Here is a 20,979-nt window from a genome sequence, read left to right as displayed (position 1 = left end):
TTACGGCAGCATCAACACGGTAAACAGGGTTATCTCTCCGTTGGAATCTAGGTCAGTTTTATCTGACTTTCCTCTGCATGAGTAGAGCGGGGGGGGTCTTGTTTTATAAGTGTTTATAGGTGTTCTCATCATGTTTACAACACATATTTAATAACAACTGCTAAAACGCTCATTTAATGGCCAACAAAATAAATGAAAACGTCTACACGTGAAAAAATAACATAACTTTTAATTTTAATATTCTTAGTTCCTTTTCCTTGCCAGGAATGAAAATATATTGAATTAAATGAGCTCCATATAGCACGTGTTATCTATGTCTATCATTGCCTAAAAGCTACAAAACTGTGTTATCTATTAGTCATGGATATTATATTTTGTGTCATACAAGATTATCATATATTATATTCATTTTATAATTAATTCCGTTAATAAGTAATGACCAATCTTTAACACAGATTAAGCATAATCATCAATTTACTATTGCATGTACTAACAGATGCTGTATACTGTATAGGTTAGTGAATAAGTGTTTAAAATATGCATAACAGTCTTTCATTATATGTTACTGTAACACTGATTGTTCATGTGTTATTCTTAATGAAGCTCAAACTTTTCGACGATGTCGGCACAAAGTCACATGCTCGGCTATTCAACCGAAAAAATTGATAACTCATCTTTTGCTGGTTGTGAAACATCCTATATTCTTGACATTCATAGAGCATTTCTTTAACAAGCTATATGGTTCTCCATATCAGTGATGTAGATTATCTGCCACTGCCCGATAGGACTCGAGATCTTTGCTGTACTGTACATGTCTTCGTTGCTTCCATTTGATAGGTACCAATTTACAAGCAAAGTAACACATACAGATGCTAACAGTGTTATCACATATGTCGAGATTTTCTACTGTGTTATCAATACATCACACAGTTCAAGAAAATATTAAAGAGCTGATTACAAATATATCTTATTAAAGAATTATATACAAATAGTTCAGTTTCAGTTCAGTTCATCCCTCAGGTGACACTATAGTTTAAGTACTGCAGCCACTTGAAAACTAACAGAAATACAAATAGACTTTGACCTAAAACCACATTAGTGCACACTCAAAACTGTGAGGAAGCTTACTTTCAGACATCAGTTTAGGACACTTGTAACACGTGTAATAAGATAGCATGAAGGTTTCTCACCGCTGTGTTTTGCTAGATGGCTGTCAAATGTAGTTTTCTGTTTACAGCAGAATAATTACATTGGTCACATTTGTAGGGTATTTTCACCGGTATTGGTTCTCATATGTCTGGATATCGATAATTCAGACTTTTGAGTTGTTGTTTACCCACACTACCCACACATAAAGGGTTTGTCACATTCCCTCTCACTCCGGCGAGCTTGCATATGATTAGATAAGTCACACGTTTGACTTGTCCTGTATACACTCATGAAGATTTCTCATCGGTGTGTGTTGCTAGATGTCTATCCAATGAGGATTTCTGTGAAGCAAAAGAGTCGCACTTGGCACTTTTAGGGTTCTCATCAGTGTTTTCTACAAGATGTCTGTCCAAAGTGGATTTCTGTGCCGAAGAATAATCACACTGGTCATACGTGTAGGGTTTTTCACCGGTATGTGTTCTCATATGTTTGGATAAGTGACACCATTGAGTTGCCCTGTACCCACAATCCCCACACATGTAGGGTTTGTCACCGGTGTGCTTTGCAAGATGTCTGTCCAAATGGTGTTTCCTTGCAGCTGAATAATGAGGGTCTGCATGCTCTTTTACGTAAGGCGTAGGCAGCCAATTTTATTTCCCGTAATTCGTAGGGAAAACCATCTTATCTACGTAATTCGTAGCGAGGCGACCAAATTTAGCGTAATTGCCTTCCTTGATTTAGCGTATTACGTAGGGGGTTCTTTTAAATTCAGCGTAAATCGTTGTCGGAACTCCCCATGCAGACCCTCAATAATCACACTGGTCACACTTGTGGGGGTTTTCACCGGTATGTGTTCTCATATGTTTGGATAAGTGACACCATTGAGTTGCACTGTACCCACAATCCCCACACATGTAGGGTTTGTCACCGGTGTGCTTTGCAAGATGTCTGTCCAAATGGTGTTTCCTTGCAGCTGAATAATCACACTGGTCACACTTGAAGGTTTTTTCACTAGTATGTATTTTCATATGCCTGGATAGGGAACTCCTATCATTTGTCCTGAATCCACATTCCCCACACATGAAGGGTTTGTCATTGGAGTGCTTTGCAATATGGATGTCCAAATGACTTTTCCGCGCAGCAGAATAATCACACTGGTCACATTTGTATGGCTTTATACCGGTATGGGCTCTCATGTGTATGGATAAGGCAGACTTTTGAGTTGTCCTGTACCCACATTCCCCACACATAAAAGGTTTGTCACCGGTGTGTTTCGCTAGATGTCTGTCCAAAAGCTGTTTCAGTCCTGCAGAATAATCACACTGGTCACACTTGTAGGGTTTTTCACCGGTATGAATTTTCATATGTCTGTAAAGGTTACATCTTACAGCTGTCCTGTACCCACACTCCCCACACATGTAGGGTTTCTCACCGGTATGTTTGAGTAGATGATCGTTTAAGGTTGATTTCCGTGCTGCAGAATAATCACACTGGTCACACTTGTAGGGTTTTTCACCTGCATGGGTTCTCATATGTTGGAATAAGTGGTCTTTCCGGGATGTCCTGTAACCACAATCATCACACAGATAAGGTTTTTCACCAGTATGTGCTTCTTGTTCACATTCCGAACTGTTTTTGCTTGCTGTCTGCTCTCCGCCATTGCCTGCATCTCTGTCACATGAAACTCCAACAGGAGACCCATTACCGAGCTTCAGGAGAACATCAGTAGGAGACCCATATCCTGCCTCAGCCATGCCTAACCTAATGTGCACATATTTGAATGGATGAAATATGAGAAATAAGCTAAACGTTTTCTGTTAAACCTTAAACTCCAGCACTGAACATTTCCTCAAACTGCCAAATGTAAAACTTAATTTCCATCCCATTAGAATCTGCCCAATCATTCCTTACCGCCTCCTCTCCCTTTATAATTTTGCCATGACTTTATTCCTGAATTCCACATAACTTGTCCTCACATGTATCGACTGAATATTCGTTTCAATTTCCCCTTCTAACATTATTTCGATTGTTGTTTTGTTATATTTATAATTATATAATACAATGGTGATAACTTACTAGTGTAGAACTGCCCTATGTTTCGTTTCGAAGGACTCAGATTTGGCGTGTGACTTCGCCCCCCTCCCTACATCTATTTCGTAACCTCGAAAAGTGACACATATCGTACCAATGCGGATCATTTACCACAGAAATGCCGTATACATTCTTTGGTCCATGATAAGTCGATTAGTTTTGTAAATTTCACGTTCTTACCTGCTTCCAGTGTTGATTTTTACCTCCACACAATCTTCCGTTCGATCGCGTTCCTGCAAGCGTTCGTCTGAAGCAGCAAGGGGTGAAAGGTGAACATCTGAGGGTTAAAGGTGATTTTGTGTTCCTTATTACCCATTTAATGTGCTAAAACCGCTGCCTACATGATAGGTGGCCACTCCCCTTCTCATATTGTTAAGTTTTCTCTCTTTCCTTTCAAACAAATGACTTTTCATGGCCGACACAATCAATCAAATGTTTCACAAATGAAACAAAACATACTGTAACTTGTACTTTTGATAACATCAGCTTTCACTTGCCATGAATTAACTCTGATAAAATCTTGAACTAACCCAGCTCCTTATAGCCAATGTTATCTATGTGTGTCTTTACAAATATGTAAATTACACAACTACATCATCTGGGCTCGACATACTTTTTTTCTGCATACCTGCACAGGTGCAGGTAACATTGCAAATTATCTGCACCAGACAAACTTTACCTGCACCACTCTGAATTTAGGAAGTATGGATCATGATAGAATTGTTAAAGAACCACTGCTACTTTTCTTTTATACTTGATAGGTAGTAAAAGTCTATGCAGCTAATAACAATCCACATACACTTACATCACAGGACATTTATGTATAAAACCCAGTACATGGACCAGTTCAGGTTAGGTGCAGGTAGACACCAGAAATACCTGCACAGGTCCAATTTTACCTGCACTAACCTGCATATGAAGGTGGTCTTTCGAGCCCTAATCATCTTCCATCAATAGAGAACACGTTTCATGTTATACAAGCATCATTATATTTTTTCACAACGTTCAACACATCATCCGAAAATACATTCAACACGTTCAACACATCAATTTACTATTATACATTCAAAGCCGGCGATACTAACATAAAGTGTAGGTTAGTTATATAGTGTTTAAATAATAATCATAGTGTCTTTAGTTATTTCATGTTACATTATCATTTAGCACCTAGTTAGATGGTAGAGATATGTCCCTTGGCCCATTAGTTATTACCAACAACATTATTGTGACCTATTATAAAATTAAAACTGACCTGTGAAATTGTACGGCCAGCACAATACTGTGCACCTACCACACAACATACAATTAAATGGAATTAGAATGGAATCAAACTTTAACTTATGTTCACGAATAAATCATGTTCTTACACATCAGACATGACAATCACTGAAACTGTATTCTATGTAACAGAGGCACGCTTCAGATTCCACGCTTCGCAAGAATTATCAAACTTTCTTATTTACACTAATTAGTTAATATGTTCTTAAATATCAGTCATGGGTCACTAAAACACCATTTCATGTCACAGAATCCCACGTCACAAGACAAGGACAAGGGCCCAACTTAGTCAAACAGTCTATTATTGTGTTCTTCTAACATGCAAGTTGCAACGGTATATTTCTACGTAAATGATTTCGTTGTAGAGTTATTCTTCCACCGACTACGCATACAGATTTTACCATTAGTGTTTATTACAGACGGATGACATACTACACTGGTAAGCTGTCTGGTCGGATAAAGGAATTTTTTAGATGTTATGAAATCACATTACGAAGAAATGTTGTGTTTTTCTTAGGCGTGCTTTACAATGCTTGTCCAAAGAAGATTTTTCATGTGCTGTAGGATAGTTGCAATGGTCACATATAAAGTTTTTTCTCCTCTATGAATTCTCTGAATGTTCGGCAAGGTAGACTTCCGAGTCGACTTGTACCTCGATCCCTAGTTGGGTTTCCCATCGGTACCCATGGCTAGGTATTGCTACAAGGTGGATTTTCGTGAAGCAGAAAGTCACACTGGTCAAACTTTTACGGTTTTTCTCCTGTGTGGGTTCTCATCATGTGTAGGGATAATGCAGATTTTTTAGTTGTCTTATACCCACATCCCTCACACATGTAGGGCTTATCACCAGTGTGCCTTGCTAGATGTCTGTCCAAGTTAGATTTTTGTGCAGCAGAAAAGTCACACTGGTCACACTTGTAGGGTTTGTCGTTCGTGTGAGTCCTCATATGTTTGGATAAATCAGACTTCTGAGCTGTCCTATACCCACACTCTCCACACATGCAGGGCTTATCACCGGTGTGTTTTGCTAGATGTCTGTCCAATGAGGATTTCCGTGCAGCAGAATAATCACACTGGTCACACTTGTAGGGTTTCTCACCCGTGTGAGTCCTCATATGTCTGGATAAATCAGACTTCTGAGCTGTCCGGTACCCACACTCCCCACACATGAAGGGCTTATCACCAGTGTGCCTGGCTAGATGTTGATCTAAACTCAATTTGTGTGCAGCAGAATAGTCACACTGGTCACACTTGTAGGGTTTTCTACCGGTATGAGTTCTCATATGTACAGATAAATGAGACTTCAGAGCTGCCCTGTACCCACACTCCCCACACATGTAGGGTTTGTCACCATTATGCTTGGCTAGATGCCTGTCCAAAGTGGATTTCACTGCTGCAGAATAATCACACTGGTCACAATTGTATGGTCTTTCACCAGTATGAGTTCTCATATGTGTGGATAAATCGGACTTCTGTGCTGTCCTGTACCCACACTCCCCACACATGAAGGGTTTGGCACCGGTTTGATTTGCTAAATGCCGGTCCAAAGTGCATTTTTGTGCAGCAGAATAGTCACACTGGTCACACACGAGTGGTTTTCCCCCTGTGTGGGTCTTCATGTGTCGGGATAACTGAGACTCTCTGGCTGCCCTGTACCCATACTCCCCACACATGTAGAGTTTCTCATCACTATTTGCTTCCGGTTGACTGACCAAACTGGTGTTGTTCGCCCTGGTTTCGTCTTTGGTTGTGTTTGCCTCCCTGCCACACAAAACGCCAGTAGGAGACCCATCACAGATGTTCTGGGGAACAGCAGTAGGAGACCTTTTGCCTGCCTCTGCCATGGCAAACCTAATTGAATAAAAATATATTAGAAAAGAAGAAATAGAACAATTAAGACTAGATAGTTACATGCAAACAAATAATGTTTATCTTGACATGGGCTAGCCTAACAAGCTATTTACGGTTGTTGGATTTTTCTATCTTTTTCTGCATGTTTGTTGTGATTTTGCAATTACAAAATATATATTCGTCCAATAAATATGTTTTCATGTCATTACTCCACATGTTCACTATGAAGGGACGGGGAGTGATAAAGATGATTAATAAGCAATTTATTCCCAAGAAGGGATTATTTTCTTTTGTCGTCACCAAATGTACAGCTCGGGTATTTTAGCTCTAAGACTTTTGTGATTGGCTACAGCTCATATCTTAAATCACCCCTCATAAAAGCGCCACCCATTTTACAGTAGACTCTCCTAATGACCTAAATGAGCCCACTGGCTTCTTGAGTAGATTTTTAGGTCGCCTTTTCAATAGAATAGCCGTTTTAAACATGATCTGTTTAGTATTACACAAACACATTCATTATCTCGTCCTTCGAGCTGTCCTGATATTAATGCTACATGAAACCGAACACCACAGGGTGTCTGCTACACCTCCAGTTACCATGGTGATAGGGAATCATTATTGTTTGAAGAAGAAGGAGAGAAAGTAGAAGAAACAGAGCAATGTTTCCTTTCTTCCTTTTACCGTGCAGGTAAAATATGCGCCCCCCTCCCCACCCTCATTTTCGTCACCCATAAAAGTCTTACATCCTGCCTAATATAGCCCACATACAGTAGAAATGACCTCTACCTCCCATGGTTTAAGATACTGCAGTCATGTTGTACGTAAATCTCTTTCTTACCTGCTTCCAGTGTTGATTGTTATCTCCACACAATTCACAATCCTCTCGCAAGTGTCTGTCTGGAGCAGCAAGGGGTGAAAGATGACTGACACTGTAGGATAAAGGATCATTTAGAACCTGCTTACCCTTTTTGTATAGTACGTTCCGCCTACACTTTTCAAAAAGAAGGCCTTATGATTTGAACCCAGTGGTAGTGTTTCACTGTTGGCTTCACCTATACATATACATACACCACCACCCAAGGTTTGAAGGTATGTAATACAGCAAGGATTCCATTTGTCGCTAGGAGGCGTGACTAAACATCGTCTTTCTTCACCCCACATGATGTTCTGAATTCCCTTTTTTCTTCTGAATTCCCTTTTTTCTTCTCATTCATTCATTCATTCATTCATTCAATCATTCATTCATTCATTCATTCATTCATTCATTCATTCATTCATTCATTCATTCTGAATTTTTCACCTACTCTTTCTTTGCTATTGACAAAGTGTTAAAGCTAGGTTTCAAACTTAGAGTCTCATGACCGAACCTGGGCGATTAATGATCGCATCATGGCAGCATATACGCAATAGGAACTATGAGATGTCTTATTGTCAATATTGAATAGGGCACGTGCAGTTTTATTCTTACATGGCAGTTACAGTTTTCTTCCGTACAATGTAACATTATTTAAAGATAGACAATCTGCTTGTAGGCAACTACTGGATGCCTGATTTACGCGATAGTTTACGTAAAGCATTATTTTAAAATACTACTGCATTTTTTACCTGCATGTATGCAGGTATGGTTTTGATGCTGGTGGGAACTTTTCGGTAGCCGGGGATGTAGGGCGCTGTATCTCGTGAACGGATGGTGCGAGCACGACGATTTTTGGTACGTGGGTTGGGGGTGGTAGCCTAACACTCAGGTTTGATTTTGGGCCTCCTGGCGTTTGAACTTGACATTGCAGGTGGCATTTTTGGTGTTTTGGGGGCACTTTTGGCGCTGTGTGTCCGGAACGATACGCGCAATTGCGACGATTTTTGGTGCATGGGTGGGGGGTTGTTGCCTGTTGCCTAGGATTGACTTTGGGCCTTGTCGCGTTTGAACTTGACCCGGCAGGTCGAATTTTGTGTCCGGGAGGGGTGTTTCCGGAGTTATATCTTCTGAACGGCTGGTGCTGGCGCGATGATATTTGGCACATGTGTCGGCGGTGGCTGAATAATGCTCAATTTTGATTTTGGCGCCCTTGGTGCTTGAACTTGACATTTTAGGTTACCTTTAGTGCGGGCACGGGGCGTGCGCTGTATCTCCGGAACGCAAGGTACCATTGTGTTGCTATTTGGTACGTGAGTTGTTTGTGGTGTCTTGGTGGTCAGCTTTGATTTTGGGCCTCCTAGTGCTTGAACTTGATACTGTATAGGTTGACCCTGTTTTTGTGTGGTTGGGGCATCCTCCCAATATCTGCTTGGTTTTAAAAACAGATTATGGTTGGGTGTAGAACCATCATCTGGCCTGGGCCACCTTCAATGTATCAGGTTACTTAGTGGCACTGACAGTTTGCCAGATGACGGGAGTGTACAAGATTATATATCTGTTGGTCAGGTATAATTGGAGTTTGCTTATTACTCTTTGTGGTGTTTCTAGAGCTGTATAGTACTGAGTTTTAAGTTTCGGTACAAGTTCCTTTACCCTGTTGGCAATCATGGTTGAACTTGAACTTAAACAGAAGAAGATGCAATTTTCTAATGTGGAGGAGAACTGTATAGAGTGTGGGCATGAGAGAAAGGTATGTGTATGATTTGTCCTGTGTTTCTTTTTGTTTCTTTGGTAATGCCATTTCCATACTGTATACAGGTAATTTGTTGTTTTGGGCTAGTCATATTCGCTTGGTTTTTGGGCCTGCTTAATCTATGGTACAGGCAGGGTTAAGTGGTGGAGGCTTAGCTTTGTTCTGTTTTAAATTCAGTATCGTTTGTTGCATTTTGTCGCGGCAAATATATGATGAAATTCCCCTTCTAAGCAACTGCTCATTGGTTTGCGGGGATGTTTGCTGGGTGTTTGCTCTGACTACAACAGCTTCTGAACTTTTCACAGCTTCCATTGCCAGCAGCTTGCCATCTATAAATGGGATTGACAAGGACATTTTTCATAGTAAATTATGCTGTTAAATTTGGCTTAGATACTACAGGAGATTTAGGTTTGGGTTGGATGGATTGAATGAAAATATCATACCACCCTGGGGACTAACTGTTGCTGCTGCATGGGGGCTACCACTATTCATATTGTCTAATGTCTATGGAACTACAGATAAAAGTATCATTGGTCAAATTATGCAAGTAACATTCCGATGTCAAGTGAATAACACCCCAGAAATAAATCTTTAATGAATATCATTGGAAGAACACAAACCAAGGAGACTTAGCAGCTGCATTAGGTCAGTACATTGAAATAGGAAGATATTAGTATATCATGTGACAGAGTAACTACATGTGCATGGGCCATCTGAGACAAAAAAAGGTAGCGTCTCAACAACTTCAAAGTACTGTGGTTGGTTACATACTTAAGAAATCCAAAATAAGTAATGTTCATCCATGTCCAAACTTACAAATTCAGAAAATGGAATTTCAGAGTCAGACTTTTGCATGGTGCACAACCAACACGGTTAAAAGCTCATTTTTCCAACCACGTACCACAGACAAAAAGGCAAAAATACACAATAGGTCTACAGAAACCCAATACATTTCATGCAGGCCTGAGGTCTACGAACTCTTGTTTTTTCAGAAACGGTCGTAATGAAAGTTTACTACTTATGGTTAGAAATACACACTCATACATTTTCGGGTTCTACAGTTTTGAGTATTCATAACAAGACGCTGCTTATATTGGTGCACTAACTTTAAATCGCTCCTTGTTAATAAATCCTATCGGGCAATAAAACAATGTTGTTAAGCGATGACTTAACTACGCTAACATGTAAATCTACTACTATTTGTGTTACACTTGTGATCGCTATTTTTGTTACCAGCAATGCCCTACAAACATTCTTCGTGAAAAACAATCTTCATACATACAGCCAGGCGAAAGGATTCAACATAAATACAATACATCTACAACAACAACCATTAATACAAAATGTACTTATAAACAATAAAACAGTCGCCATGGCCATCGTTTGTAATGCAAGACCTATTCCATTTGCAATCTAAGCCTTATTCAGAACTTAGAGACATTTTGACTATATTCATTTAGTCTAAAGGTACTATTGTACAACAACATTAAGATTCTTCTTGAAATTAAAGTATCAGAAAAAAAAGAACAAAGCCTTTTTTGGATTGCTTGTTTAACCTAAATTTTTAGGTGAGGTTCACCTATCATGAAAAGAAATTTCGAGCTCTGGTTTTCAAGTGGTGTGTTTAGCTACTTGGAAAACATATAATTTCACAGCTGCTAAATACATGTACTCACAATGATGATATTACTCTTAAATCTCGAGGCAGCGGGAATAGACTTTGTTTGGGCGGCAAAACATAGTCACAGGTGTTACAGTATGGTGTTTCTAACTAATATGGATTCTCATACGTCGGGATAAGTTAGCCCTTTGCGCTGTCCTATACCCACACTCCCACTGTGCATTGCTAGATGGTGGTCAATTGTGGATTTTTGTGCTGGAGAATAATCACACTGGTCACATTTATAACGTTTTTCACCGGTATGGATTCTCATATTTTTGATAAATCACACTTTTTGTTCTGTACCCACACTCCCCACACATAAGGATTTGTCGCCGGTGTGACAGCGATCTCAACACCCCCCCCCCCTGATCTCGCCCCCACGGGGGCGAAATCACTAGCGATCTCGCCCTCCCCGGCTAGTGATCTCGCCCCCTGTCTCGCCCCCTTTAGCGATTTCGCCCCCCCCAAAAAACGGGTTTACATAACATTTTAGAAGTTGATTGGTATAAATCACAAAATGCAGTTGCAGAATGATAAGTACACGAGTCTGATACATAACTCCATACATAGTATTAATATTAACGTAATTACATGTTGATAAGGCAGCTGAAGTTGTTTCGGACAAGGAGGGTTGGGTCCCTTGTATTCCCCTTATTGTATGTACTTGAGTCTCGACATAAGATGTATTTCATTGTATTCACCAGTCCTCAAGCATCCTATACATGTATATCTCCAATATGAAGTCTCTGCCATGAATTGGCCACAAAAGAAGTATGAAATGTCTTTATTAGTTATGTAGATAAGGTAGTCATTAGAATATCGCACATTTTTTATAAGCACCTAGCCTATGGGTATCTTCACCTCCAATATAACTGTTTTTCTAGTATTTATGAACTGGTTCATTTACCTCTGTTTCTTAAGACTGGTACTTTACCAGTGTTTTGTAGCATTTCGCAACAGGTATATGAACTTGCGCGTAGATAGTGTTTATAATGAGAAACTATTATTCACTTGTGTTTTTGTTAGTGCTTTGGAAATGTTTCCTGCACAAGAAATATACTGTGACAAATTGAAAACATGTAGCTGACTTATTCCGTGCCGTAGATGGTGTTGATTTATACGTTCGCGATAGCGCTGTCTTTTTATGCCACCTCAAGTGCAAAAAAATGTATTTTTCATTTCAATGAATTGTTTTCACCAAACCAAATAGTATCGACTTTCAAGGTATAACAATTTCAGGTAATAAGGTGCCATATAGGTACCAGGTAACACACCATATACGTTACTCCCCATGTGCAGTATAGTACCAGGTAGCGCACCTAATACTGTAAATGCAGAAACTTTCGCGGTGGATTAATGGTCGCGGTTTTCGCGGTGGCTACTTCACCGCGAACTTAAAACCACCGCGTACATTTTTCCGTGGCAGTAAGAGACTACAGTGCATGGTGCTACCGCGAAATTAAAACCACCGCGAAAAGTCCATTTTCCCGCTACAGCGAAATTAAATCCCCGCGAACTTAAGTGCATTTACAGTATGTACTAGTAGTAACCAGTTGCTCTTGAGAACTCTCCGAGAAGCAATGTTCTTAGGGGGACGAAAACACTGGCGGGTATGGGGGGGGGGGCGAAAACGCTAAAGGGGGGCGAAAACGCTAGTGATCTCGCCCCTCGGGGGGGGGGGGGGGCGAGATCACGGGGGGGGGCGAAATCGCTGTTACACCGGTGTGCTCTGCAAGATGGATGTCCAAATGTTGTTTCCGTGCAGCAGAATAATCACACTGGTCACACTTGTAGGGTTTTTCACCGGCATGGATTTTCATATGTCTGGTTAGGTAACGCCTAGCAGTTGTGCTGTATCCACATTCCCCCCACATGTAGGGTTTCTCACCGCTGTGTTTTGCTAGAATGAATGAACTTTATTGCACGACATTTGTACATGGTACAATTGTAAGGCAACGGTGATAAGTCAATCAATACAATGACTCGTCTAAGATCTATAACTACATATATGTATAGTACAGGAATGTGAACATAAATGGCGCATTGACATAGTGTAATTATAATATACAAGTTAAACAAGTCGGTCTGTTACTGTACAATAGATTCTCGCTTTTTTAGAGCATTGTAAATGCATTGGCCTAAATACGAAGATATGTAGTCTGGACATGACATAAGTAGATTGAAAGTACATGTGTTCGTCTTTGGTAAAGGTGTGCTAGATTTACTTGTGATCATATCCATTAATTTTTGTCTATCTACGCTATATGCAGGGCATGTCATTAGAAAATGATACTCATCTTCAATACCATCTTTACATGAAGGGCATTGCCTCTGGTTGGCTGGTACATTACGGTACCGACCTTTTTCAATTTCCAAGCAGTGTGAACTGATTCTTAATTTGGTTCCATACTGGATTTCCGTGGATCAGAATAATCACACTGGTCACACTTGTAGGGCTTTTCAGTATGAGATCTCATATGTGTTTTGTTAAATCACACTTTTGAGTTGTCCTGTTGGGGGCGAGTAGCAAACCTTCAAGTGGTGCCCCTGTTAAACCCTTGCGGGAAACCAATTGCTACACAACGTGCCACAACTGCAAACTAGGGGTGGTAAAAGGATAAACCCTCGGCCCCGAAATGCCTAGCCTCAAGATTATTAGCTTCAATACAGAAGGTCTTTCACATACGAAAGCCGACTTACTGACAGGACTGAATGCAGATATTCTGTGTATTCAAGAAACTCACAAGGAAGCTGTGTCATATAAGATCCCTGGCATGGATCTGGCGATCTACCACCCAAGCCCTGTACATTACAGTGCAGTCTATGTACGGGATAAGTCCATAATTGTTAAAACCTAGGACCTGTCTGCCCATGGTATCGAGATACTGTTGGTGGAAACCTTAGACACCAAGGTGTTCTCAGTGTACAAACCCCCACCAACTCCATTTGTGTGGCCCCAGGAATGCGACCTAACTGGCAAATCATGCCTAGTCTTAGGGGACTTCAACAGCCACAGCACTCGCTGGGGCTATCAAGACACCAACTCAGACGGCGAGACGATTCAAGAATGGGCATCACACAATGATCTGACCTTACTACACAAGGCGAAAGACAAACCCTCCTTTATAAGCGGACGCTGGCGTCGTGGGTACAACCCAGACCTGGTGTTTGTGCCTTCCAGACTGTCACAAAATTTTGAAAAAAAAAACAGTAGAAAACCCCATACCAAGGTCACAACACAGGGAAATCACAGTCAACACGAAGCCGGTGATCCGACCCGTAGAACCAAGGAAACCCATCCCCAGGTTTAACTTTCACAAAGCAAACTGGGAGAATTTCACTATGGAACTTGACGATAAGATTCGGAAGTTGAAACCCCATCCCAACAACTACGATAAGTTCCAAAGCCTTGTATGGGAAACGTCAAAGAGACATATCCCAAGAGGATTTCGCAAGTCATATATACCTTGTCTAAGTGAAGACAGCAAGGACCTCTACGAGGAATATGTAAAAGCATACGAAGTCGACCCATTTGCAGAGGAAACGATAGCAATGGGAGAAACTGTGCTGGCTTCAGTTTCTGAAGAGCGGAGAGAAAGGTGGAAAGAGCTTATCACTAATGTTGATATGACTCAGAACAGCAAGAAAGCCTGGTCCACAATCAAGGAGTTAAACTCTGACAAGAACCCACAAGCAAGACTAGCTGCTGTGACTCCTCATGAAGTGGCTACGCAGCTACTGCTTAATGGCAAACCTCTCAACAAAGAAAGGGGTCATCGGAAGAAGATGAAAGAAGAGATGGAGAAAGTGATGCTGGATAGCGAGGACGAGTTCATAGATTTCACTGTCTCTGAACTGGAAGATGCTATCAAACCTCTGAAACTCGGAAAAGCTGCTGGTCTCAATGGCATCACGACTGAAGTCATTCGGCACTTTGTTTCCAAATTTAAAGCCTGGCTGCTACAAATGTTCAACACCTGTGCCACCACCCTTTCCATTCCTAAGGTTTGGCGGAAAGCAAAAGTGGTCGCCCTTCTGAAACCCAACAAGGACCCGTCCAACGCCAAAAGCTACCGACCTGTATCATTATTGTGCATCCTTTTCAAATTGTACGAGAGAATGATACTTGTGCGTATTGGACCCGTAAGCGATGAGTTACTGTCTCCCGACCAAGCGGGTTTCAGACCAGAAAGGCCTTGCTGTGGTCAAGTTCTGAACATTACCCAGCACATTGAGGATGGCTTTGAAACCGGGAAGGTCAGAGGGGCGGTTTTTGTTGACCTTACTGCTGCCTACGACACCGTGTTTGTGCTTCTGGGTCACCTACCATATGCAATGTGACCTTACAGTACCAACGTCCTTGCTACTCTGGAGTATTAGGTTGCTCACAGCATTGACTGTTAAGAACTTAACGTCAGGCCAGTCCAATTTAAAGTCTTGGTTCCCGGATTCACTGGTCCTATTTTTCTGAATTTCGGAAAACATTGTATCTCAGCTTTTGACTACCAAAATGGAATCGTCTTAGCACAAGCGTTTGCTTGCAGTCTTGCACTCATAGAGGTGTGACTTTATCAAATAACATATAAAATTATATGTAATGAGAAGCATACCTATGTCTACAGACATCTTTCTACATAACAAACCTGGTTCATTTGGCAAAGGTATGATTTTGTGGAACTCTAGTTCTGTTTGTAATGACCAACGTTTGACTTAATTAAGTGTAATCATCAATATACTATTACATGTATTAACATGTGCTGTATACTGTATAGATCAGTGAATAAGTGTTTAAAATATGCATAACAGTCTTTCATTATATGTTAGATTATTTGTGCGCCTGTTATTCCGAATGAAGCTCAAACGTTTCTAGGATGTTGCTAAAAAGTCAGATGCTCGAATATTCAACCTAAAAATTGTTGAATTATCTATCTTAGCTAGTTTGAAACTTCCTAAGTTCTTGATATTCATAGGACAGTTTTTTTTTAAAGCCATATGGTTCGTCGTATCACTGAATCTGATTTCTTTGCCACTGCACAAAATGACTCGAGATCTCTGTTGTACATGTCTTTATTATAAATAACAACTGGTAAAGATCTGACCTTATATAGCAGAGACAATAAATTAAAACGTCGACACATAAAAATATAATATAACCTGTACTTTTGATAGCTTAAATTAACTGAGCTCTATAGCCCACGTTATCTATGCCAGTTATAACTGAAAGTAACTCAACTATATTTACATTATCTATCAGTCATAGAAACTACATTTCATGTTACACAAACTTCCATTATATTTTTTTCTAAAACATTCAACGCAGGTTAATCATAATCATTAATATACTAAAATATATACTAGTATATAATGTATATTGTATAGGTTACCATATAAGAGTTAAAATAAGCATCACATTCTTTCACTTCTTGTTACACTGTACAGCTGTTATTCCGACTAAAACTAAAAATACTTACTTTTAGACACCATGGTACAAGACTAAACTCTTCAAACACAAAAGTACACACGGATCAAATTTTCAACGACCACTGTAGCGTTCTGCAGGATCAATACTGATGATCAATCATTACAGAACGTAATACAACAGGTAACGTCGTGGGTATGTGTCGTCAGTAAGTGGACAAATGTGCCAGGAAGTTTATAACGCCCACCGTCTCTGTTCAGCCGTACGTGGCTGGAGTATCCTGGTGTATATATGAATGGCCTCCTTTATACCTATTACAAAAGTAGTCCTGATCAGTGTCCAGAATTTTGACTTTGTCCGATGAGACATCAGTTTGGGACACTTGTTCTCAAAAACGAATACACAAAAAAACTTCTGTTGTAACATTTTACGTGTGCTTTAAAATCAAATACGCACATTTAGAGCTTCTCATCAGCGTCTTTAGCTTAGAGACAGATAACATCTGATAAGCTAATTATTACTAACACCACTCACTCTTACAAAATTTTCTCTCCTAAATCGGTTCAGAAAAATACAATGTAAGATATCGCTGATGTCATTTAGTTAAGTTTCCCATACAAATTGTCCTTATAGTGTGAATTTTTGCTAAATGGCGATTTAATGTGGATTTCTGTGCAGCAGAATAATCGCACTGGTCACATTTGTAAGTTTTTGTCACCAGTATGGGTTCTCATATGTCTGTTTAGGTGGCGCCTATCAGCTGTCCTGTACTCACACGCCCCACACATGTAGGGTTTCTCACCGGTGTGCTTTGCAATATGGATCTCTAAATTGTATTTCTGTACAGCTGAATAATCACACTGGTCACACTTGTAGGGTTTTTCACCGGTATGGCTTCTCATATGCTTGCATAAGTCACACTTTTGAGCTGTCCTGTACCCACATTCCCCACACATAAACGGTTTGTCACCTGTGTGTTTTGCTAGATGCCGGTTCAAGGTATACTTTTGTGCAGCAGAATAATCACACTGGTCACACTTGTAGGGTCTTTCCCCCGTATGAGTTCTCATATGTTTCGCTAAGCCAGCCTTCGTTGTTGTCCCGTACCCACATTCCCCACACATGAAGGGTTTGCCGCCTTTGTGCTTTGCAAGATGGATGTCTAAATTGGATTTCTGTGCAGCAGAATAATCACATTTGTCACATTTGTAGGGTTTTTCACCGGTATGAGTTCTCATATGTTTCGATAAGTCAGACTTTTGTGGTGCTCTATACCCACATTCTCCACACATGTAGGGTTTGTCACCGGTGTGTTTTGCAAGATGGATGTCTAAAGTGAATTTCTGTGCAGCAGCATAATCACATTGGTCACACTTGTAGGGTTTTTCACCGGTATGAGTTTTAATATGTCGGAATAAGTGGGACTTCCAGGATGTCCTGTAACCACAATCCTCACAAACATGGGATTTTTTATCAGCATCAGCTTCTAAATGACTTCCCAAACTGTTTTGGCTTGCTGGCACCTGGTCTTCTATCATGTCCGGATCCCTGTCAGATGAAACTCCATCAGAAGACCCATTACGTAGTTCCTTAGGAACACTGATTGGAGACCATTTTCCCGCATTTGCCATGCCTGATATGATGGACATAAATTTGAATAGATTAAAGAATTCGTCGATCGAAAACATGATAAGACAGCCGAACTTTTTCTGATACAGCTATACTTAAATGCAATGAAAAGCTGATTAACTATAGAAACTTCACTCTTTTCTTCTTGTAACTTTAAAGGCCATCCCTCTTAATTCCCTTAATTCCCATGAGTCCATTACAGAAACCCCACAAACCTTGTCTTCACATGCATGACTAGGAAATTTATTTTCAGTTCTAACATATATTTACGCATTTATGATACTGGCGCCAGCTTTTTGGAGTCGAACGAACTTTTATTTGTCTAGATCGACTCGAGGCTTGAAGTGTGGTTTCATCCACCACCACCCCCCTCCCCACCTCAGTATTTTTCGTCACCCCGAAAAGTCTTAAATTTACTCCTAACGCGGTTCATATACCACACAAATGGCCTATACCTCTTTTGGTTCATAATGAGGCAGTTATTCTTTGTATATTTGTCGTTCTTACCTGCTTCTAGTGTTGATCTTTATCTCCACAAAATCCTCCTGCGCTAGCGTTTGTCCGGAGCAGCAAAGGGTGAAAGGTGAACTGTTGGCCTGGTGAAAGGTCATTACGTGTACCTCCTTACCCATATAGTGTCGGCAAGGTTAGCCTACATGACCGTTTTCTGTCTTTCTTTGTCTTCTTTCTTACAAAATCTACATAGCATTTATATGTATATACTATGCTATAATATAATATAATATAGGTATTTGATATCATCCTGTCCACGCAAATTCATTTGTATTGTTGTTTTCTTTTCTTTTTATTCAGCAGGGCCACCAGCCCTGTATAATACTAGAGGCTAAGTTTGGCAGCCTGGATGTTGGTGCTTGGAAGTGAAACTGACAAATAAATAGAAGGCTGGTAGCATATTTGATTAAGTCCATTCCAAAATGTGGAAAAAAATCTATCATGCTAATTAAAGGGACTTTAAGTGTATACTGTTATTCTCTACGTAACACTAGTTCACTTTTATCTGTTGTTTCGAAAACAATATCAAGTAGAAGGACAATGCAATACATTTTGAACATATTGCACTATTTTATTCCGTCCGTCGACTTGATATCCCTAAATACCATGTTTTCAAAAATAACAGATAAAGGTTACCCCTCGCATAAAGGTAAACTAACGTTATAATGAAAATAACATAAATGAAGATTCGTAAAACGCTCTCTAACCTTCAATGGCCAACACAATAAACTAAAATCTAAACACACATGAAAGAATATCATACAACTTGTACTTTAAATAACATAACTTGTTCTTGCTTCCTAGAAATGACTATAATATACATATATACATAGCAGTCTTTCTTTTCATTTTACATTGATTGTGCTCCTGTTGTTCTGATTGAAAATCAAAATTTTCTAGGACATCGGCTGCTCTGCTAGCCTACCTTAAGTTAAAAGGAATCATCTTTATCTAGTTTTGAATCTTCCTTAATCTTCTAACATTTATTTAGAATATTTCTAAGGCATGGTACTTCATATTACTTCTAGATTTCTTGCTACTATCCAGAAGTACACGAGATTTCTTTTGTACATGCCTTTCTTCCTCCTATTTGATAGATACTCATTTAAAAGCAAAGGTAGAAATACAAATACCGTACAGTGTTATCCCATTTGTTAAGATTTTCTGCCAAGAAAATTCTGATCTTTTGACTAAGAGCAATAAGTTACACATATAATTTCAGTACCCACTGATCTTTATTCATATAAACATTGCACAGGTAAGCCAATTGTTTAGATTTACAGTTCAAAACATTCTGACAATAAATACTGATGAGAAAATTATCCTTCTCGATCTTGCCATTGTCAAACCAAGGACATTATATCAGCCTTGGTCAAACTTACTTATCAAAACTAAACTGGTCAATTTTCCCGCGATTTCCGCCAAGTAACATTTCCTCGATTGTCTTAACTGACCCTGCCAAAGTCAAATCTACCGAAAATGATTGATATTGCCACGCGGAAAGTTGGTAAATTTATCCACAAAGACTTGTACTCTAACGTTCAAGGAACGCGTACCTTCTAATACCGTCCAAATGACTCTATCGTTAACTCAAAATCCTCGCAAACTACAATTTACCTTTGCCAGAATGGCTAAGGTTATGTTTTGGGCGTGTTTGTGTGTATGTGTGTCTGTCTGTCTGTGTGTCAACAGCATAACTCAAGAAGCCTTAGAAGGATCCTGATGATATTTTGTAGGTGGGTAGGGGTCGGGAAAACGAAGGTCAAGTTCGATAATGGCCCCCTAGCGGCTTGCTAACGTACTGCAGCGGAAACTCAATTTTTTTATATCTCGTGTTCTGAACATACTGTGATTTTTCAGTGGTAGATAGCCCACGGGGCAGAAAGTATGTGCTGTAAGTTTGGGCACCCTAGCGGCTTTTTTGGTACTGCAGGCGCCGGTTTCCTTTCATACTTTGGACGAGAATATCTCTACAACGTGTTGACGGATCTTCATGGTTTTTGGTATGTAGATAGAATTAGTGTTGACTTAAATAATGGGATACTAGTTATGTAATTCAACAGCTAATTTGCATAATTAATGAGGAAAGTTTATAAATACACTACATTCCATGATAGGACTTTCGAACTTGTCAGATATGTAGCTGAAAAGGAGAGAAATGTCAATAGATATCAATTATGCAAAGCATGACCTCATTTGCATAATTAAAATATGAACATGTTAACGAATCATCATGTTCTTTGGTATGTAGGTAGTGTAAGTGAAGACCTACATAATGAGACACCAAATATACAAATCAAAAGTTAATTTGTACAATTAATGAGGACATTTGATTTATCCACTACATTCCATAATAGGACTTTAAAACGTGTCACATATGTAGCTGAGAAAGAGAGAAATGTCAATACAAATTTATCATACAAATGACGACCTCATTTGCATAATTAATGAGAAAAAAGAACGTGTAGATGGATCGTCATGATTTTTGTTATGTAAATAGCCCAAGTGAAGACTTATATAATGTGAAACTTATATGCTAATTAACAGCTAATTTACATAATTGATTAGGAAAAGTTCATAAATCCGCTGCATTCCATCATAATACTTTCAAAGTTGTCACATATGTAACTGAGAAAGAGAGTAAGAGGTGTATTTAAAGACTTTTAAAGAGAATAAGTCAAGAATGGATCAAAGGATCATCACGATTTTTGGCATGCTGATAGCTTAAGTAATGCTTGATGTTGGATTAAGCGGGACTTTCGTGATGTCCTGTAACC

General features: G+C 39.7%; 3 protein-coding genes across 5 annotated transcripts; all 3 read right to left on the bottom strand.

Annotated features, from left to right (window-relative positions):
• Positions 1-212: 212 nt before the first annotated feature.
• Positions 213-6,363, bottom strand: LOC118432102 (gastrula zinc finger protein XlCGF8.2DB-like). Of its 3 annotated transcripts, none has more exons than XM_035843624.1 (4): positions 6,231-6,363; positions 3,421-3,487; positions 1,964-2,917; positions 213-1,756 (listed from the first exon to the last, which is right to left on the bottom strand). In XM_035843624.1, exons 3-4 carry the CDS (start codon positions 2,901-2,903, stop codon positions 1,437-1,439), a joined length of 1,260 nt encoding a protein of 419 aa, XP_035699517.1. In that variant the 5' UTR covers positions 2,904-2,917; positions 3,421-3,487; positions 6,231-6,363; the 3' UTR covers positions 213-1,436. The 3 variants fall into 3 exon arrangements, with proteins under 3 accessions (XP_035699517.1, XP_035699516.1, XP_035699518.1); XM_035843623.1 differs by having other exon boundaries at positions 1,964-2,910; XM_035843625.1 differs by having other exon boundaries at positions 1,964-2,712.
• LOC118432130 (zinc finger protein 525-like) lies at positions 5,120-7,384 on the bottom strand. Its single transcript, XM_035843657.1, has 3 exons — positions 7,208-7,384; positions 5,534-6,369; positions 5,120-5,217 (listed from the first exon to the last, which is right to left on the bottom strand). Exons 1-3 carry the CDS (start codon positions 7,315-7,317, stop codon positions 5,120-5,122), a joined length of 1,044 nt encoding a protein of 347 aa, XP_035699550.1. The 5' UTR covers positions 7,318-7,384.
• Positions 7,385-15,716: 8,332 nt separating this feature from the next.
• On the bottom strand, positions 15,717-18,279 carry LOC118432519 (zinc finger protein 239-like). Its single transcript, XM_035844128.1, has 2 exons — positions 18,197-18,279; positions 15,717-17,693 (listed from the first exon to the last, which is right to left on the bottom strand). The coding sequence occupies exon 2, from the start codon at positions 17,689-17,691 to the stop codon at positions 16,756-16,758; it is 936 nt and encodes a 311-aa protein (XP_035700021.1). The 5' UTR covers positions 17,692-17,693; positions 18,197-18,279; the 3' UTR covers positions 15,717-16,755.
• Positions 18,280-20,979: the final 2,700 nt, after the last annotated feature.

Source organism: Branchiostoma floridae, chromosome 15, assembly GCF_000003815.2.
Source record: "Branchiostoma floridae strain S238N-H82 chromosome 15, Bfl_VNyyK, whole genome shotgun sequence".
NCBI lineage: Eukaryota > Metazoa > Chordata > Leptocardii > Amphioxiformes > Branchiostomatidae > Branchiostoma > Branchiostoma floridae.
This window is presented reverse-complemented; position numbering and strand designations above follow the sequence as displayed.

Excerpts from the sequence above, each read along its gene's own strand:
- LOC118432102 (XM_035843624.1), bottom strand. The coding sequence starts at position 2,903 with ATGGCTGAGGCAGGATATGGGTCTCCTACTGATGTTCTCCTGAAGCTC. Across the intron at positions 1,757-1,963 it reads CCACAAGTGTGACCAGTGTG|ATTATTCAGCTGCAAGGAAA; the intron begins ATTATTGAGGGT and ends ATGCAGACCCTC.
- LOC118432130 (XM_035843657.1), bottom strand. The coding sequence starts at position 7,317 with ATGATCCTTTATCCTACAGTGTCAGTCATCTTTCACCCCTTGCTGCTC. Across the intron at positions 6,370-7,207 it reads ACAATCAACACTGGAAGCAG|GTTTGCCATGGCAGAGGCAG; the intron begins GTAAGAAAGAGA and ends TTATTCAATTAG. Across the intron at positions 5,218-5,533 it reads ACATCTAGCAAAACACACCG|CAATACCTAGCCATGGGTAC; the intron begins GTGATAAGCCCT and ends TCCACCTTGTAG.
- LOC118432519 (XM_035844128.1), bottom strand. The coding sequence starts at position 17,691 with ATGGCAAATGCGGGAAAATGGTCTCCAATCAGTGTTCCTAAGGAACTA.